The sequence below is a fragment of the Rana temporaria genome, chromosome 3 (genome assembly GCF_905171775.1).
Source record: "Rana temporaria chromosome 3, aRanTem1.1, whole genome shotgun sequence".
Classification (NCBI taxonomy): Eukaryota; Metazoa; Chordata; class Amphibia; order Anura; family Ranidae; genus Rana; species Rana temporaria.
Genome location: NC_053491.1, coordinates 468,875,273 through 468,894,800, shown reverse-complemented (window position 1 = coordinate 468,894,800; position 19,528 = coordinate 468,875,273). Strand labels below are relative to the sequence as shown.

Genomic DNA, 19,528 nt, shown 5'->3' with positions numbered 1-19,528 from the left:
AAAGAGTAGATACATTTCTATAGTCTTTTAGATAGATTCACAAAGAGTTACGCCGGCCTATCAGTAGATACGCCGTCGTAACTCGGAATCTAAGCCGTCGTATGTTTAAGTATATTCTCAAACTGAGATACACTTAAACCTAGCTAAGATACGACGGCCGTCGTATCTTAGCTGTCTAGTTCCGCCTGCCGCTAGGGGCGTGAACGCTGATTTACGCCTAGAATGCGTAAATCAGTGAGATACGGCGATTCACGAACGTACGCTTGCCCGTCGCAGTAAAGATACGCTGTTTACGTAAGTCATTTTCCGGCGTAAAGTTAGTCGAACAAATAGCTGGCCTAGCCAATGTTAAGTATGGCCGTCGTTCCCGCGTCCAAATTTGAAAAATTTACGTCGTTTGCGTAAGTCGTCCGTGAATGGGGCTGGACGTAATTTATGTTCACGTCGAAACCAATACGTCCTTGCGGCGTACTTTGGAGCAATGCACACTGGGATATGTCCACGGACGGCGCATGCGCCGTTCTTAAAAAACGTCAATCCCGTCGGGTCACGAGTAATTTACATAAAACACGCCCCCCTCATCCTCATTTGAATTAGGCGCGCTTACGCCGGCCCATTTTCGCTACGCCGCCGTAACTTAGGAGGCAAGTGCTTTGTGAATACAGCACTTGCCTCTCTGACTTACGGCCGAGTAGCGTATATGCGATACGCTACGCCGCCTCAAAAGTGAGCCGCCCTACCTGAATCCAGCTATATGTCCGGATGGGCATCTCTGGACAGACTTTTGTGCACAGGCCAATACATGTTCCCTCTCATGCTCACAGGAATCAGGCACTGGCTAATGCATAGCCGGTAGTCCCGATGGCCAGTACATGCCTGTTCACATCCAATCCTGGCATGTCTCTCCCAGACCTTCTCACTGTGCTTCTCACTCACTGACCCCGGCATGGATCCCTCCTGAATTACTTTCCTGACTGTGCTCCCCGCTGTCTTTCTCCTGCTCCTGTTCCAGAACACCTCTCAATGATCGTGTAAAGAGACGATCCCTCCCAGCTTCCGAGCTACAGGCCCGAGGTACACCCCCCCTCAGAATAGGGGGTCCCTCAAGGGCCACCACAGCCTAACACACCATCATCTCAGTTCTTCCACCCGACAACTCCTCCCACAACAGGCTGACCATGACCCTATATAAGAGGCCTGCCCCTTGCCAATCCTAGTTGGGTAAGGTGACCAGATTTTTAAAATGAAATCCGGGGACATATTTTTTTTTTACTAGTAATGGCGGCAATCAGCGACTCTCTGACCGTCGCCGCCCGCCTCACAGCCTATCAAGTCTTACCCTCTGGGCCCTGGCTACTACTGGGTGGGGGGCGGAGGAAGATCACTCTGCCAGCGAAGGCAAGAAGATAAGCAGGCAGGCGGCTGGCCGGGACTTGAGCCAAGGCAGAAGAAGATGCGAGCGGAGCGGAATGGGCATGCACCCGAAACTGAAGAAATATTCTCTCTGCTCCGACATGATCAGCAAGGGGGACAGATAATGGAAAAACATCCACCCCCCTAAGCTAGTAGGAGCACTGACTGTCTTTGAAATTGCCCCAGTCCCTGTTCATATCCAATCCGGGGACAAAACTGAGGACAGACTTGGTCCTCAATCCGGGGACTGTTCCCTGAAACCGGGGATGTCTGGTCACCCTATAGTTGGGGATTGGTCAGGGCTCCAAAATAACCCCATGTCACTCCAGCACTCTGCCCTGCCTCTTTTCCAGAACCTTCTCACTGGAAACAGAGGAGGCACCCAAGAGCTGAGGCACATGTCAGTCACCTACTGCTACACTAAACCACTCCCCTGCCCCAGATCAAAAACAAACAGGCCTAGCTCACAGCTAGGCCTGCCTAAATTTACCTGCATTATCAGCAAAAACACAAATATTACTCTAGCACCTACCTACCTAAGGTAGAGGGTGCTACACTGTCATCACAAGCAAACATTGCATTGCTATTAATTGTTGTAAGCATAGCTCCCAACAGTCTGTGATTTTGAGGGACTGTCCCTGATTTGGAGCAATGTCCCTCTTTCCTCCTCATTTGTCCCTCATTTTGGTCTGATCTATATAGATGTATATAAAATGCACTTTTTATCTTTCAAAAAGTGTTTCACAGTGCTAAAACTTTCATCCAATATCTAAATTGCTGCTTTTGTAAATTTTTAAATCCAATATAAAGGAATAGTAAGGGTAAAAAAAAAATCCTTGTGGATTTAATGAAGCTTTTTATTGGGTTCATTTTCCTTCATTGTGGCAGGGGGCGTGGCGGGGCGTGTCCCTTGCCTACATACGTTTGCTAGTGGTAAAGAAAAAATATTGCGCTTGTTTATATGTGAAAGAAGCAGCGATCAAAAAAATTGTTATACCACACAAAACAGTATGCAAAAAGAGAGGAGATTGCGCTAAATAGATGTAAACCATAAATATTGAGTGATAAAAAACACATGAATGTTCAAATAATGATGATCATAAATGATAAGTCCGCCAAAAAGGCAAATACTGTATAAACAATCTCCCAAGTGTATACAGCGAATCTACACGAGAAAGTGCTTGAAAGGAAAGAACCTCCACCACAGTCAAATAAAGCCTCTTACCGAATGGAGATGATCCCCAAATTATAAGAGATCAAAAACAGCCTGGTAAGAGACATGGATCGATGGTATTCAATATGGAACCCAGATGATGATAACCTGGTAACCCGTATCCTTGGTATGGGTAAGTGACTCCCAATATGCCATCCGAGGGTATGTAAGAATAAAAGGGGCTCACATAGTGTAAAACCTTAATTTATTCAATAAAAATAAGTGAAATAGCACTTACAATTGTTCAAATATGCAGAGCATATAAAAGCCGGCCAGCTTAAAAACACACAGCCCGTATCCGTATCCTGTGACCAAGTCCTGTCGTGACGAAACGTAGGGAGGCGGCGTGCTGACGTCACCGCGCATTTTCTCTACCCGGATACGGGCTGTGTGTTTCTAAGCTGGCCCGGCTTTTATATGCTCTGCATATTTGAACAATTGTAAGTGCTATTTCACTTATTTTTATTGAATAAATTAAGGTTTTACACTATGTGAGCCCCTTTTATTCTTACATACCCTCGGATGGCATATTGGGAGTCACTTACCCATACCAAGGATACGGGTTACCAGGTTATCATCATCTGGGTTCCATATTGAATACCATCGATCCATGTCTCTTACCAGGCTGTTTTTGATCTCTTATAATTTGGGGATCATCTCCATTCGGTAAGAGGCTTTATTTGACTGTGGTGGAGGTTCTTTCCTTTCAAGCACTTTCTCGTGTAGATTCGCTGTATACACTTGGGAGATTGTTTATACAGTATTTGCCTTTTTGGCGGACTTATCATTTATGATCATCATTATTTGAACATTCATGTGTTTTTTATCACTCAATATTTATGGTTTACATCTATTTAGCGCAATCTCCTCTCTTTTTGCATAAGTTTGCTAGTAGATGTCCCTCATTTCCATCTCAAAATGTTGGGGGGTTTGGTTGTAGGTCATTGTCTTTAGAAGGTTTCTAATTTGCATAACCAGTCTGACAAGTAGCATTTGCAGTAGACGAGGTCAGCAATAGCAGCCCCTCCATATATGACAGGTGTACTGAAGGTTTATATCAAAAGACCAGGCACGTGTGCTTTGCCTTTCACTAGGCATGCTCGATTATGTAACCCATCTCAAGTGTCGGAATTAAGGCTTTTTTTGTGTGTAATTTACTGAACGTATTAAACACCTGACTATTCTTATGTCTTCCACGCTATAAAGGCCTAAGAATGCCGTAATAAGATGGCAGATTTTATGACTGCCGAGACATTGATATGAAGTGGTACCGGCTTTTTACACGGGCCATTAGCAGCGATGTCAATCACAGTTAGAAATGGAGACACTTCGTCCCAATGTATACTTTCATCTTATTATATCTAGAGTTTGCAGTTCTGAAAGTGGAGAGGTTTTCAATGAGGCAATTCATCAGAATAAGTGCCGCTTAATCCTTCTTCTTTACAGGACGGCACGTACTGCATGAGCTGTAGAAGTGGCAGCTTCACCTACAGCAGTTCCTTTACAGATGGAGCTTCTGGGTAACCTGGGCCTTCAACTTTGATTTTCTTGATTGATCATTAGTGGGCATTGGAGGACTAAATCATGTTCTGGCTTTACCTTTCAGACTCCAATGGCAAGATCTCCTACCATTAAGTCATCACTCTGTCAGCTGGACTCCCCAATCTACCAGCAAAGTGTGACACCATCGATTGACCTTATTATGGTCAAACTCAGTGGCGGCTGGTGCTCAAAATTTTTGGGGGGGCGCAAACGGTCACGGAGCTTTGCGATCCCATGGCTGGGCTTAAAGAGACATGTACATGTAAGTGATTGTGCCCAGCCGTGCCATTCTGCTGACGTATATCGGCGCGAAGGGGTCCTTAAGTGGTTAAGCCGACGTGTGATTCAGCTTCTCCAATATTTTTCTCTATAGAAATGGGCTCTTCGTCTTGTGCTTACTGAACCATACAATGGTGGAATGAGGGATACAAGCTGCATTGGGTCCCAGCATACATTTGCGATGGAGATGAACCTCAAGGGGGTTCAGATGGATTTCTGCTGCTGTTCCGAACTGTAAAGTGTAGAGATGCGAGCAAACACACTGGACATCTGTACAGTACAGTTACTTCTTTATCTCTGATTTATTACAGGCAGTGCCATGCTCTTTTACACACAGCACGATAAAGTATACGTCACTATTACACAAATGTTATCAGTCCAAAAGGCACATCTGGTTGGCTGAAATGCAGGAACAATACAAAAACTTGGTGTCCATTCCTGGCCAGTCCCATCCAGGTACCAGTACAGACCTTAGGCCACCAACTGTACTAAAGCTCCACCTGATCCTTTTTTTATAACGAAGGGTCATGGTGGTCTGGTAAGTAGGCACTTACCTCTACCTCTCACCGGGTGATGCTAGTTTGATATCTGTTCCGTGGTGATGGTGTCTACTTTCAAGTCAACCATTTGATGCATGGACTCACCAATGCTTATCATTTAGTGACCATTGCTGCATTTTTTGGACCTGTTTGCACCTATTTTTTGATGTTGTTATTATATAAGCACTTGCACTTAAAATCACTATTATATTGTTGACGTTACAGTTAATATATTGTTTCAAGATAGAATTTGGAATTTATTTATCACCTACTATTAGCGCCCCCTTATAATTATACACCCCCCACAAAAACTTGGTGGTCAGGTTTGGTTGTCTCCCGATCCCTCTTCTCATTTCCTCATTCTTCTAATGAGTGGGCAGGTGGGGGCAGACACCATCTTTAGCTTCTCCAGTCATCTCGATGGGAGGGGGTGCTATTAGCGGCTATTATGAGCAAGGAAAGCAGTTGTGTATATACAAAGTAGAATATAGACTTTATAGTATAGAAAAGATGCATAGAAACATCTTTACACATAAGAAAATAGGCATTTTTATCATCACATTCCTTCACACTTTTGAAGTCAAAAAGCCTATGGGTAGATATATTAGAGTTTGCTGTGCTTGGAGAGAGATTATGGTTTCCCTTAGTCCAGATCCAGCATGGGCGTCCACAGCTAGGGGCAAGGGGGGTCAAGTGCCCTCCCTGGAATCAGGGATCGGATCGGAACATTCAGCACAGTGGCATCGCTATGGGGGTGCAGCCAGCAGGGTGACACCATCAAGGTGCTGTGAAGCCCCCCATCAGTGCAGTGTGACTGCAGGCTCTTTTCCCTGCTTAGTCCAGAAGAGAACTCGGCGACGCTGTGTCAGGAGAAAAGCGAGCTGTGGGCTGTCAGAGGTTCTCCCCACTCGCCCCCCTTTCTCCTGTCAGGGAAAAGAGACAGCGGCTCTTACCGAGTTCCCCACCCAGCTTCCTGCCCGCATCGTTCCTTTCCCCATTGGCCATAACTGAGGGCCAATCAAAAGAGACTAGGAGAGGAAAGCATCATGGGACATGTAGCCCCGAAGAGGCAGCTCGATCAAGAAGCCAGAGAGAGAGCCACGCCGCCCAGCGCCACCAGAGAGAGAGCCACACTACCCAGCGCCACCAGAGAGAGAGCCACGCTGCCCAGCACCACCAGAGAGAGAGCCACGCTGGCCAGCGCCACCAGAGAGAGAGTCACGCTGCCCAGCGCCACCAGAGAGAGAGTCACACTACCCAGCGCCACCAGAGAGAGAGTCACGCTACCCAGCGCCACCAGAGAGAGAGTCACGCTGCCCAGCGCCACCAGAGAGAGAGTCACGCTGCCCAGCGCCACCAGAGAGAGAGTCACGCTGCCCAGCGCCACCATAGAGAGAGTCACGCTGCCCAGCACCACCAGAGAAAGACTGAGCCACTGCCAGGGTACAGATAATCTACACTACTGACCAGAATCGCCCACGGGGAACCTAGTGTGAGTGATCATCCAGCCGGAGGGATCACTGCTGTAGTTTTTCTGGGTCTGATGAGAGGGCCTGTTGGCCATTATCCATTACTTATCCTAGAGACTGTACTACGTCTGCAGTCTCTGACCATTAGAATGTGATAATGACATTGTCGAAAAGGGGCAGCGCATGGGTGACCCTAAAATGATGCCCCCCCTGAAAAAAGTTCTGCGGATGCCCATGGATCCAGTGGGATTGTACTCCAAGAAAAAGCAACTTCTATTAACTACCATTTTCTTCTCTTTCATATGGATGCATATGTGGTGATGAGTATTATGCAGAGAAAGGCCCAAAAACTACCCTTGATCTGGATTATTTCCTCCCTGTGGGGATACAAGCGTGCTGCTAGACCTCATTTCCTTGTAAAGAACATATTTATGAAGGCGAGCAGGTTGGAGTGACACTGGTGACTGGGCTGCACTTCATTTGTGGGTTGATTTACTAAAACTTGAAGCAATCAGAATCTGGTGCAGTTCTGCATGGTAGCCAATCAGCTTCAAACTTCAACTTGTTCTATTAAGCTTTGACAATAAAACCTGGAAGCTGATTGGTTTCTATGGAGAGCTGCACCAGATTTTGCACTTTCCTGATCCGACCGTCGTATCTCTGAGATCCGACGGTCGGATCTATGCGGCTGATTCATAGAATCAGGTTACGCATAGATCTCTCTAAGATCCGACAGGTGTAAGTGACTTACACCGTCGGATCTTAGGCTGCAATCTCCCGCCGGCCGCTAGGTGACTCTTCGGTTTTTTACGCAACGAATATGCAAATTCCGATTTCGGCCGATTCAGAAACGAACGCCTGTCCGTCGATTTTTTTTTTACGTCGCTTGCGTTCGGCTTTTTCCGGCGTATACTTACCCCTGCTATATGCGGCGTATCCAATGTTAAGTATGGTCGTCGTTCCCGCGCCGAGTTTTGAATTTTTACGTTGTTTGCGTAAGTCGGTCGCGAATACGGATGGACGTAATTTACGTTCACGCTGAAAACAATGGCCCTAGCAACCAGTTCTGGAAATGTAGTTATTAGTAAATAGGGGGTGGCTGTGTCCTCTATTTCATTCCGGGACATTGTATTGTCCCAGAATGAAGGTGGCGGGGGACCCAGGACAGACATGTCATTTGCAGGACAGTCCCTGGCAATCCGGGACACGTGGGCACCCTACACCGGAGGATTCCAAAAAGCAGAAGTTCAATTTTTAGGTGGAACTCCGCTTTAAGGAGGGCGTGGCAGGGGGTGTGTCCTATGCCTACATACTTTTGCTAATAGGTGTCCCTCGTTCCCATCTTAAAAGGTTCATAGGTATGAGATATTTGTTTCCTAAACATTTTATACATAGACCCCTTAGCGAGTCCAATAATCCATGATCCAAATAAGTGAATGCAAGGTGCCCTGACAATATGTACATGCTTGCTCTGAGTCAGTGATTTGTCGAGCAGAAAAGCAAGATCAGGATGCCAGCCCGGAGCATACGACTTCAAAAACAAATAGTTCCCTTATTATTTATATCCTGAAAGCTTTCCTTGATCCTGCGAAATCATTACAAAAGAACATTGACCTATGAATAAAACAATTTAAACATCTGCTGCCCTCTTGTGGTAACTTTTAAATATGCAGTTTAGAATCTGTTCTCCTTGGATTGTACAGTCATTTGTACACATACAAAAAAAATAGGTTTAGAAGTATAACAGCAGTAAACTACAGTTTATCAATGTTATCTGCTGCAAGATTTTTTTTTTTTTTTTTTTTATATAAAATGGTGAAAATACTCTTGTTATCACAGGAATAAAATAAGGGGTAGTAGAAGAGCTTTTTTTTTTTGTAAAGGCTTAGGGGTGAGATGGTAACAATGGCCCGGATTCAGGTAGATTTGCCCCTTAGTTACGGAGGCGCAGGGCAGCGTTTTTGCCCTGCGCCCCCGCAAATTTACTGCGCTACCCGCGATTCACGGAGCAGTAGCGCCGTAAATTGCGTGTGCACTGTGTAAACTTGCCCTACGTAAGGGCGCCTAATGTAAATGATCCCGTAGGGGGCGGGAATCATTTAAATTAGGCGCGCTCCCGCGCCGAGCGTAGAGCGCATGCTCCGTCTGGAAACTTTCCCGACGCGCATTGCGGCAAATGACGTGGCAAGGACGTCATTTGCTTCAAAGTGAACGTGAATAGCGTCCAGCGCCATTACCCGGGATACCCGGGAACGACGGGTATACTTTAGCATTGGCTGCCCCTGCTATTAGAAGGGGCAGCCTTACGCTAAACACGCCGTACGCAAACGATGTAAATTGCTTACGCAGGGCTCGCGCAACATTGTGAATCGGTGTTAGTATGCAATTTGCATACTATACACTGAGCACAATGGGAGCGCCCCCTAGCGGTCATCGCAAGAATGCAGCCTAAGATATGCGTGGCATAGGAGCCTTATGCCACGCAGATTTTAGGCTGCAGTCGGCGTTACGATGTTCCTGAATCAGGAGCATTCGTAACACCGGGGCAAGTAAGCAATTGCGCTGTGTAACCTATGGTTACACAGGCGCAATTGCTTCTTGAATCCGGGCCAGTGACACAAAGAAGAGCTCCGGAGTGTCTAGAACATAATAATTGGGGGGGGGGGGGACATAAGGGTACTCTAAAAAATGTATAGGAGAATCCCTATATAGTACTAAGGGAATAGATCACAGTATGCGCTCATGGGAGTCTTTTATATATATATATTTTTTTATTTTTTATTTATATCAATACAGCATCACACATATTAATTGTGTAATCTGTGTAATCTTAGTGTTTTCTTTCCTGGTTTAAAAGCTGCAGCATGCTGTTGTACTATATATATATATATACAGGCCCGAATTTCCCACAAGGCCACCGAGGCCAGGCCTAGGGACAGCAGGGCGGCTCGGGGCGGCATGGAATCCGCTCGCTCATTAACAAGTGATTGCCGTGATGTCGCCGCAATCACTTGTTAAATGTGTGCTGCCGTCCTCCCCTCTCCACCCCCCCCCCCCCCACATACATCTCTCTGCTGGCTCTGTCTTCAGGACTCCGTCCCCCCGACCGCCGAGTCTGTCTCCTGTCCCTGCCGCCGACGTACACAGTGAGAGGGGTGAGCTGTGCTCTTCCCATCTCAGCTGTGACAGGAGTTCTAGCACAGTGCTAGGACTCCTGTTTTGGAGGTGACAGGGTCAATAAAGAGAACCTATCACCTCCAATTACTATCACACAGGGAATTGTTTTCTCCTGTGTGATAGCAATAAAGTTAAAGGGGTTGCAAAGGTACAATTTTTTTTTCCTAAACAGCTTCCTTTACCTTAGTGCAGTCCTCCTTCACTTACCTCATCCTTCCATTTTGCTTTTAAATGTCCTTATTTCTTCTGAGAAATCCTCACTTCCTGTTCTTCTGTCTGTAACTCCACACAGTAATGCAAGGCTTTCTCCCTGGTGTGGAGTGTCGTGCTCGCCCCCTCCCTTGGACTACAATAGAGTCAGGACGTCCGCTAACACACAGCTCCTTTCTCTATCTGCAACGTAGAGAGCGTCCTGACTCTCCTGTAGTCCAAGGGAGGGGCGAACACAACACTCCACACCAGGGAGAAAGCCTTGCATTACTGTGTGGAGTTACAGGCAGAAGAACAGGAAGTGAGGATTTTTCTCAGAAGAAATAAGGACATTTAAAAGCAAAATGGAAGGATGAGGTAAGTGAAGGAGGACTGCACTAAGGTAAAGGAAGCTATTTAGGGAAAAAAAATGTACCTTTACAACCCCTTTAAGTGAAAAAAATAAATAAAAAAACTAAAAATAATAAGAAATAATAATTAAATGAATAAAATAAAAAAGTAATTAAAAAGTAAAGAATAAGAAAAATAATATGAAAATTATACAAAAATAAAAAAATGTAAACTACAAGCTACAAATAAAAAAAAAGTGATAAAGTAAAAAAAAAAAGAAAAAAAATATTTGAACTAACCGTGCCGCCCCTGCCATCCGGTTGTCATTTTCCATTGATTGGGGGGGGGGGGGGGGTTCGGTTTGCGGGGAGTGGGTGCATTGTGGACCCTGGCCTTGGGGCGGCAGGGAGAGCAAATCCAGCCCTGTATATATACATATGTGTGTGTGTGTGTGTGTGTGTGTGTCAGCCAGGAGGAAAACATTACAAATATAATATGCATGACTCTGTATTTAATAACCAACTTTGTTTATATATTCCTAAACTCCTTTCATATGTGGGAATTATATTCCAAGAGAAAACAAGATTCTAAACTGCATACTGAAATATTGCCACAAGAGGGCAGCAGATGTTACTTTATCAGTGTATTGCTTTTTTTTCACATTAAATGGAAATAGATAGAAGATGCCCTTTTTTTCTTTTTTTTTCTGTATAATTTGAACTTTTTTTTTTTTTTTTTAACAGAAGAGAGAACCAATTTTTAATCCATGTTTATACCCTTGCCCAAGGATCAATGAAAAACGCAATTTAAAAAAAAAGGACTGAAAATTAAAGACACAATCGAATGTAAATTCGAAACCGTTTTAAAATGATTAAAAGTGAGAAAACACTTATGCCGCATACACACGATCGGAATTTCCGATGGAATTTTTCGTCGGAATTCCGATGAAGCTGACTTCCATCAGTCTTGCATACACACTGTCAGACTAAATTCCGACCGTCAAAAAACGCTGTGACGTAAAACACTACGACGAGCCGATAAAAATAAAGTTCAATGCTTCCGAGCATGCGTCGACTTGATTCTGAGCATGCGTGGTTTTTTTTTCTCCGTCGGAGTTGCACACAGACAATAGGAATTTCCGATCGTTTTTTTTTCCATCGGAAAAAAATAAAACACATTCTATTTCTAAACACCGATGGAAAAAAGTCCAATGGGACCCACACACAATCGGAATTTTCGATGAAAAAAGTCCATCTGACTTTTTTCATCGGAAATTCCGATCGTATGTACAAGGCATAAGTGTTTGCTTTACTGGTTTAAAAACTTCAGTATGTATATATATATATATATATATATATATGTGTGTGTCAGAAATCTGGTTTTAGCCAGGAGAAAAACATTACAAATATAATATGCATGACTCTGTATTTAATAAGCAACTTTGTTTATATATTCCTAAACTCCTTTCATATGTGGGAATTATATTCCAAGAGAAAACAAGATTTTAAACTGCATACTGAAATATTGCCACAAGAGGGCAGCAGATGTTACTTTATCAGTGTATTTCTATTTTTTCACATCGCAGTAAATGGAAATAGATAGAAGATGCCCTTTTTTTTAATTTTTTTTTTTTTTGTATCATTTTAACCTTTTTTTTTTTTTTTAACAGAAGAGAGAACCAATTTTTAATCCATATTTATACCCTTGCTCAAGGATCAATGAAAAACGCAATTTAAAAAAAAAGACTGAAAATTAAAGAGACAATCGGATGTAAATTCAAAACTGTTTTAAAATGATTTAAAACGAGAAAACATTTTCTGCATGAATGTCAGAAGGAGTTGAGTGAAATGTAATGCAATTTTATTAGGAGATTAATGCCTGTGTCATCAGCTCCAGACTGAAACCCCGCATCACCGATCGCCGCGCTGCACGCCCCCGCGGGCGCGCGCCGGCATGACATCCTGCAGGGCGTCAATAGACGTCCAGTCAGGATTTCACAACCACTTCCCGGACGTCAATTGTCCATTGACCGGGCGGGAAGTGGTTAAACAGACTTTTAATAAACAGACACTTAGCTGTTCCACGGACCGCTCCTCCCCCCCATCTCCGGCCGGCACCTCCATTCATAGTGTGGGCACCCGGCCGTGACAGCTTTCGGCTTCACAGCCGGGCACGCACTGCATGCGCGAGTCACGCTGCACTCTATGAATGGACAGGCGATCTCCTGGGACCTGTCACGTGTCCCTGGAGATCGCCTAAAGGAGAAGAGAATTCGCCAGGGAGCTGCGGTGGCTCAACGCGATTGGCACTGCGGTGATAAGCCATTCACCTCTGCAGCTAGGGGTTCGGATCCCGGTCTTGGCTACATGTGAATTGAGTTTGGTGGTCTCAGCCCGGCTCCCGGTGGGTGTGTTATGCGAGGTAAGCCTGCGCTTAGTACACCCACCCCCCTCCCACAAAAAAAACACCACACTTACACACACTCGAAATTCGGTTAACATGCACGCACTTTGACCACGCGGTCTCTAAAAAAGAGAGGCGAAGGACTAACGGGGCTGGTTGAGCGGGCAAATCCTCTCACTCCCTTATAGGGAGTCCCTCTGCCCCCTTGGGCTTCAAAGCGGAGCAGGTAGGGTGGGCTGTGTGGGAGGACCCCCTCACACACCCGCCATTGCCACCCGGGGCATGGAGAAAGGTGGCAGATTGCCTCTGGGGGAGGCCTCCCAACTCCTGCAGTCCGGATCCTCTCTCGAGTACACGCACAAAAAAAAAAAAAAGAAGAGAATTCGCCAAGGTGGTCCCTGGGCGGAAGGAGGAAGTGGGACTCCCCCCCCCCAAAAAAAAAAATGACATGCCAAATGTGGCATATAGGGGGTGAGGAGTGCTTAAGGAACTCCGCTTTAAGGTACTTTAGAAAAAAAATGCATTTTGCCCACTAGATGGAGCTGACGATACAGGCATTAATGTTTTTGTTTAACTTCCACATTTACACAACAAATGTTGTCTATATGGAGAAGAGCCAGGACTACTAAAATTGCCTGTATTTTTTCACTACAATAGGTATATCTAGTGCCTGCAGGCTACATCTAGTTCTAACCAATGGTAGATACATTTGTTTAGAGAATTACTGATTTGGTGCATTATTTTATACGTTTGTGTGTCTGCCATTACAGGTTACCTTCAGGCTTCCCGGGCCCTAATGATTTCATCGTTGGTCTTTGGGTTTTTCGCATGTCTGAGTGGGATGGTTGGACTGCAGTGCACGAAGGTCGCTGATGGGAATACTGTTATGAAGGGCAAGTTTGCAACCGTATCCGGAGCTTTATCCATATTTGGAGGTGAGTTAAGTATTGTTTGGTTCTTATAACCTCGCCCCGTGAACAATGATTAACCACTTCCATACCAGGCACTTACGCACCTTCCCGCCCAAGCCAATTTTCAGCTTTCAGCACTGTCGCACTTTGAATGGCAATTGCGCGGTCGTGCGACGTGGCTCCCAAACAAAATTGGCGTCCTTTTTTCCCCACAAATAGAGCTTTCTTTTGGTGGTATTTGATCACCTCTGCGATTTTTTTTTTTGCGCAACAACTAAAAAAAGACTGAAAATTTTTAAAAAATATTACGTTTTTATTTTTTTCTGTTAATTTTTTTGTAAATAAGTAAGTTTTCTCTTTCAATTACGGGCACTGATATGGCGGCACTGATGGGCACCGATGAGATGGCACTGATGGACATCGATGAGGTAGTACTGACGGGCACAGATGAGGTGGCACTGATTGGCGGGGCTGGTATGCGGCACTGATGGGCACACATAGGCGGCACTGATGGGCACACATAGGCGGCACTGATGGGCACACATAGGCGGCACTGATGGGCATACATAGGCAGCACTGATGGGCACACATAGGCAGGACTGATGGGCACTCATGGGCGGCACTGGGCACTCATAGGCGGCACAGATGGGCACTCATGGGCGGCACTTATGGGTGGCACTGATGGATACTTATGGGTGGCACAGATGGGCACTGATAGGTGGGCACTGGGCATGGATGGGCACTGTGGGGTGGCACTGATGGACACTGTGGGGTGGCACTGATGGACACTTGGGGTGGCACTGATGGACATTGAGGGGCAGCACTGATCTACCCATGTTGCCAGTCAGTGCCCATTTGTGGGCACTGATTGGCATCTTGCTCTCTAGCTCCATCGTCACCTCATCTCATATTCGCCTCCAGGACTTCCCCCGAGCCTCTCCCATTCTTTGGAATTCCCTACCCCAATCTCTCCATTTATCTCCAACTACTCTATCCACTTTTAGGAGATCCCTGAAAACTTTTCTCTTCGGAGAAGTCTATCCTGTCCTCTCCTAACAACTGAACTTTTATTTTATCCATCAGTTCATCCCCCCACAGTTATTACCTTTTGTATCACTTGACCCTCCCTCCTAGATTGGAAGCTCTAACAAGTAGGGCCCTCTGTGTTGAATTGTATTGTAACTGTACTGTCTGCCCTAAGGCTGCATTCACACCTAGGCGTACAAAATTGCAGCGTTTTGTCCCGCGAATTGCGGTGACAAATTGCGGCTTTTAGTACCGCGATTTGCGGCGACAAAACGCCGCGATTGTGAATGCAGCCTCACCCCCTCTATGGAGATGGTTCACATCTCCTATGCCGAACGCCGAAAGCCGCCTGCAAAAAAAAGGTCCGGGACTTGTTTCCGGAGTGTTTCCGAGTATTTCTGAGCGTTTCCAAACGGCTCCAAACCATTCCGAGTGTCCCCGGCGCCCCCGCACCTCTGGCCAAATACGGTACTGCACACCCCATTGGCTTGAATCCTGCTCGTTTTGCGAGACAACCCTTGCAAACCGAGTCAGGATTTTAAAAAAAGTTGCCCGTCTTTCAAAACGCTTGTTAACCGCGTTACTCGTTAACCACGGTTCCACTGTAATAGATTTAACATCCCCAACACCCCCTGCCTTCACCCCCCTCACTTGCCACAATCTCCCCCTGCCTCCAATCACCCCCTGCCTCCATCGCCCCCTGCCTTCATCCCCCTCTGCAGTGCCACCAACACCCCCTGCCTCCAATCACCCCCTGCCTCCAATCTCCCCCTGCCTCCATTGCCCCCTGCCTCCATAACCCCTCTGCGGTGCCACCGCAGCCACCATCACCCCCTTCCTCCAATCACCCCCTGCCTCCAATCTCCATGCGCAGTTCCAAGCCGAACCGATCTCGGATATTTTTATCGGCACATTCCCGTACCCACAGACATTTTTACGAACGGGGGGGGGGGGAGTGTCCGTTTTTACGAACTGTCCGAACGGACGGTTGGCAACACTGGTATGCTTACACATCCCCCAGCTGGAGTACCTTTCATCAAAGATCCAGTGTTGCTTGGTGTTGGAGCCTAGACAAGGGGATGACATCATGGTCCTACCCATCGAACAGTGTTCAGGGAATCTCATAGCGGAGGTCTGGTGTTCCCCTTCTCGGAAAGCCTTGCTGGTCAAAGTGACAGTGTTTCTTTCATTGGATCTACACACGTTCTGGAGAAGTAGGGGTGGCCTAGAGAGAAATCAGTGGGATGCCACTGGCCCTACAATAAAGCCACATTTTATTACTTATTTGTAAATGTAGGTGCAATGTGAACTAAAAACAAAGATGGTAGATGCACCTTAAAGCGGGGGTTCACCCTTAGAGGGCACTTTTCCCCCTTAGATTCCTGCTCGTTTTCTCTAGGGGAATCGGCTATTTGTTTTAAAATATGTGCAGTACTTACCCGTTTACGAGATGCATCCTCTCCGTCGCTTCCGGGTATGGGCTGCGGGAATGGGCATTCCTTCTTGATTGACAGTCTTCCGAGAGGCTTCCGACGGTCGCATCCATCGCGTCACGATTTTCCGAAAGAAGCCGAACGTCGGTGCGCAGGCGCAGTATAGAGCCGCACCGACGTTCGGCTTCTTTCGGCTACGAGTGACGCGATGGATGCGACCGTCGGAAGCCTCTCGGAAGACTGTCAATCAAGAAGGAACGCCCGCTCCCGAAGACCCATACCCGGAAGCGACGGAAGAAGATGCAGCTCGAAAACGGGTAAGTAGTGCTCATATTTTAATACAAATAGCCGATTCCCCTAGACCGAACGAGCAGGAAGCTAAGGGGAAAAGGGGAAAAATGTAATAAATGGGTGAACTCCCGCTTTAAGAACATTTGTTGTGTCCAGCAGAAATTAGATAGCCATATCTGCTTCCTGTTACAAGTAGGCTCAGGGCCGGCCCTATGATGGGACCAGGTGGTACCATGGGTACCAGGCAGCACTTTTAGGGGGGCAGCATACTGATGCCCGCCAGCCCGTTCCGCCAGCTCCGCTACCCAAATAAAATTGATGTCCTTTTTTTCCCACAAATAAAGCTTTCTTTTGGTGATATTTGATCACCTCTGCGGTTTTTATTTTTTGTGCTATAAATATATATATTTTTTAACTTTTTGCTATAATAAATATCCCCAAAATTTAGAAAAATAAACTATTTTCTTCAGTTTAGGCGAATATGTATTCTTCTACATATTTTTGGTACCAAAAAAAACACAATTAGCGTACATTGATTAGTTTGCGCAAAAGACATTGTGGCCGCCGGCAATTTACAGGTCCCTTTATACTCCTGGATACATGTATAGAGCCATGGCAGGTCCTTTTATACGCCTATATGCATGTATAGAGCCATGACAGGCCCTCTTTATACATGTATAGAGGCATGACAGGCCCTCGTTATACTCCTTTATACATGTATAGAGCGATGACAGGTCCTCTTTATACTCCTATATACATTTATAGAGCCATGGCAGGTCCTCTTTATATTCCTTTACATGTAAAGAGTCTCGACAGGTCCTCTATATACATGTATAGAGCCATGACAGGTCCTCTTTATACTTCTTTATACATGTATAGAGCCATGACAGATTCTCTTTATACATCTATAGAGCCATGACAGGCCCTCGTTATACTCCTTTATACATGTATAGAGCCATGTCAAGTACTCTTTATAGTCCTCTATACCTTTATAGAGCCATGACAGGTCCTCTTGATATTCCTTTACATGTAAAGAGTAATGACAGGTCCTCTATATACATGTATAGAGCCATGACAGGTCCTCTTTATACTCCTATACATGTATAGAGCAATGACAGGTCCTCTTTATACTCCTATACATGTACAGAGCAATGACAGGTCCTCTTTATACTCCTTTATACACATATAGAGCCATGACGGGTCCCCTTTAGTTATCATGATATAAAATAATGAATGTGGGGGCCTTTTGGTTGGCGTGATTTTTTTTCTGGGGGGGGGGGGGGGCAGCATTTCATTCTTGGTCCCAGGCAGCGCAATGTCTTGGGCCGGCACTGAGTAGGCTCCTTATAAATACCTCATATGATGTTGATATGAATACTTCCTATGATGTAATATGAGGCTCTTGTTGAATTTATGATCTTCTTCTTCTTCTTCAGGTATCTGTGCCGGAATTGCTGTCTCTTGGTACGCATTCAATATCACCAAGGAATTCTTCAACCCACTGTATCCAGGAACCAAGTACGTATGGATTCCCGTAGCTAAGTATTAATGGTGGAATACAACTATGATGCCTCGTACACACGATCGGTTTTCCCGGCGGAATAAAAGTCCACCGGGAAAACCGAGGGAAAAATTGAGAACCTGCTCGATTACTTTTCCTACACGCGGCCGGTTTTCCCGACAGGAAAACTGCCATGAGAGCTTTGGTCGGGAAAACTGTCCGTGTGTATGCTCCACCGCAGTGTTTTCCCTATAGGGAAACTGCCGAGCAAAATATCGCAGAGAATCGCGGTGGGAAAAAAGAGAACAAGTTCAAATTTTTTTGCTTGCAGTTTTCCTGTCGGGAAAACTGCAAGGGAGCATACACATGGCCGGTTTTCCCGACCAAAAAACATGGCAGTTTTCCCGTCGTGAAAACCGATCGTGTGTACGAGGCATGAAACACAAATTGCAATGACAAATATGACTTCTCAATTCTTTCCTCACTAGGTATGAAATCGGTGCGGCTCTTTACCTGGGCTGGTCAGGAGCTCTTCTAGATGTGGTTGGCGGGTCACTCATGTGCTGCTCATTTAAAACTCAGGTGGTCAAAGCCAAAAAGTAAGTATCCATTGTAATATCATTATAAAAATCTATTTACAGTATAAGGAGTCAACATTTACTATTGTAGCGCCCCCTTACTTTCAGTACGGGCACTACGCTAAAGTAAGTGGGGAATGGGAGAGTTATTTTGCTCCCACTCACAATTTGCTAAATTTGGGCTGCTGTCATCCCTGAACTGTCCTGTAGGTCAGTCTGCGTTTCAGGGGTTCTGTTTCCACCCCTGGGTGACAGGTGGTGCTAGAGGGGTTCTGGCAGAGCCACTTTTCCCCAGCAGCCAATTAGAGGAGTTTTCCCTCGCGGGGCATGCTGGGGGAGAGTATATCTGTGGCAGACGCCATTTTGTGTGGTTCTTCGCGGGTTCCAGGTGCGGCACCCACCTTCAGGGTGTGCGCATCCAACGGACCCCAGTGATGGCCTACCAGGCCGGGGTCACACGCTACGCGGAGCTCCATGTTCCTGAAAGGGGCCCCAGTGACTTACTGGGTTCCCAGTTCTACTGAGGAGATCCCAGGCTGGATGCCGTTCGATGGGGGGTCGGCTTGAGGAGAACCGGGAGGCAGGTTGTCCAACAGGGCTATGCTCAGAGACATGCCACATGGTCCTTAGCTGTGAAGCCTTAGACTGCCCAGAGACCTGCCTCGTGGTCCTCAGATGTGGAGCCTTAGACTGCTCAGAGACCTGCCTCATGGTCCTCAGATGTGGAGCCTTAGACTGCTCAGAGACATGCCTCGTGGTCCTCAGCTGTGGAGCCTTAGACTGCCCAGAGACCTGCCTCGTGGTCCTCAGATGTGGAGCCTTAGACTGCTCAGAGACCTGCCTCGTGGTCCTCAGATGTGGAGCCTTAGACTGCTCAGAGACCTGCCTCATGGTCCTCAGCTGTGGAGCCTTAGACTGCCCAGAGACCTGCCTCGTGGTCCTCAGCTGTGGAGCCTTAGACTGCCCAGAGACCTGCCTCGTGGTCCTCAGATGTGGAGCCTTAGACTGCTCAGAAACATGCCTCATGGTCCTCAGATGTGGAGCCTTAGACTGCCCAGAGACATGCCTCATGGTCCTCAGCTGTGTCTATTATTCAATTTTTTTCAGGAAGAGGATTGTCCTCCCATGGCCAGCTACTAAACATTTTGCAGTATCCCATGCCCTAATCCCTCTCCCATTACCCGCTTTACAAGAAATAAATTACAAAAAAAGA

At 46.2% G+C, this 19,528-nt stretch overlaps 1 protein-coding gene across 3 annotated transcripts in view; it reads left to right on the top strand.

The window, feature by feature from the left end:
• Window positions 1–19,528, top strand: part of CLDN15 (claudin 15) — a 163,775-nt gene that overhangs the window by 139,616 nt on the left and 4,631 nt on the right. For all 3 annotated transcript variants that reach the window (XM_040346927.1, XM_040346926.1, XM_040346925.1), the window contains exons 2-4: window positions 13,346–13,510; window positions 17,673–17,754; window positions 18,226–18,336. In XM_040346927.1, the coding sequence (XP_040202861.1) occupies window positions 13,346–13,510; window positions 17,673–17,754; window positions 18,226–18,336 (358 nt within the window). The remainder of the gene's footprint in view (window positions 1–13,345; window positions 13,511–17,672; window positions 17,755–18,225; window positions 18,337–19,528) is intronic.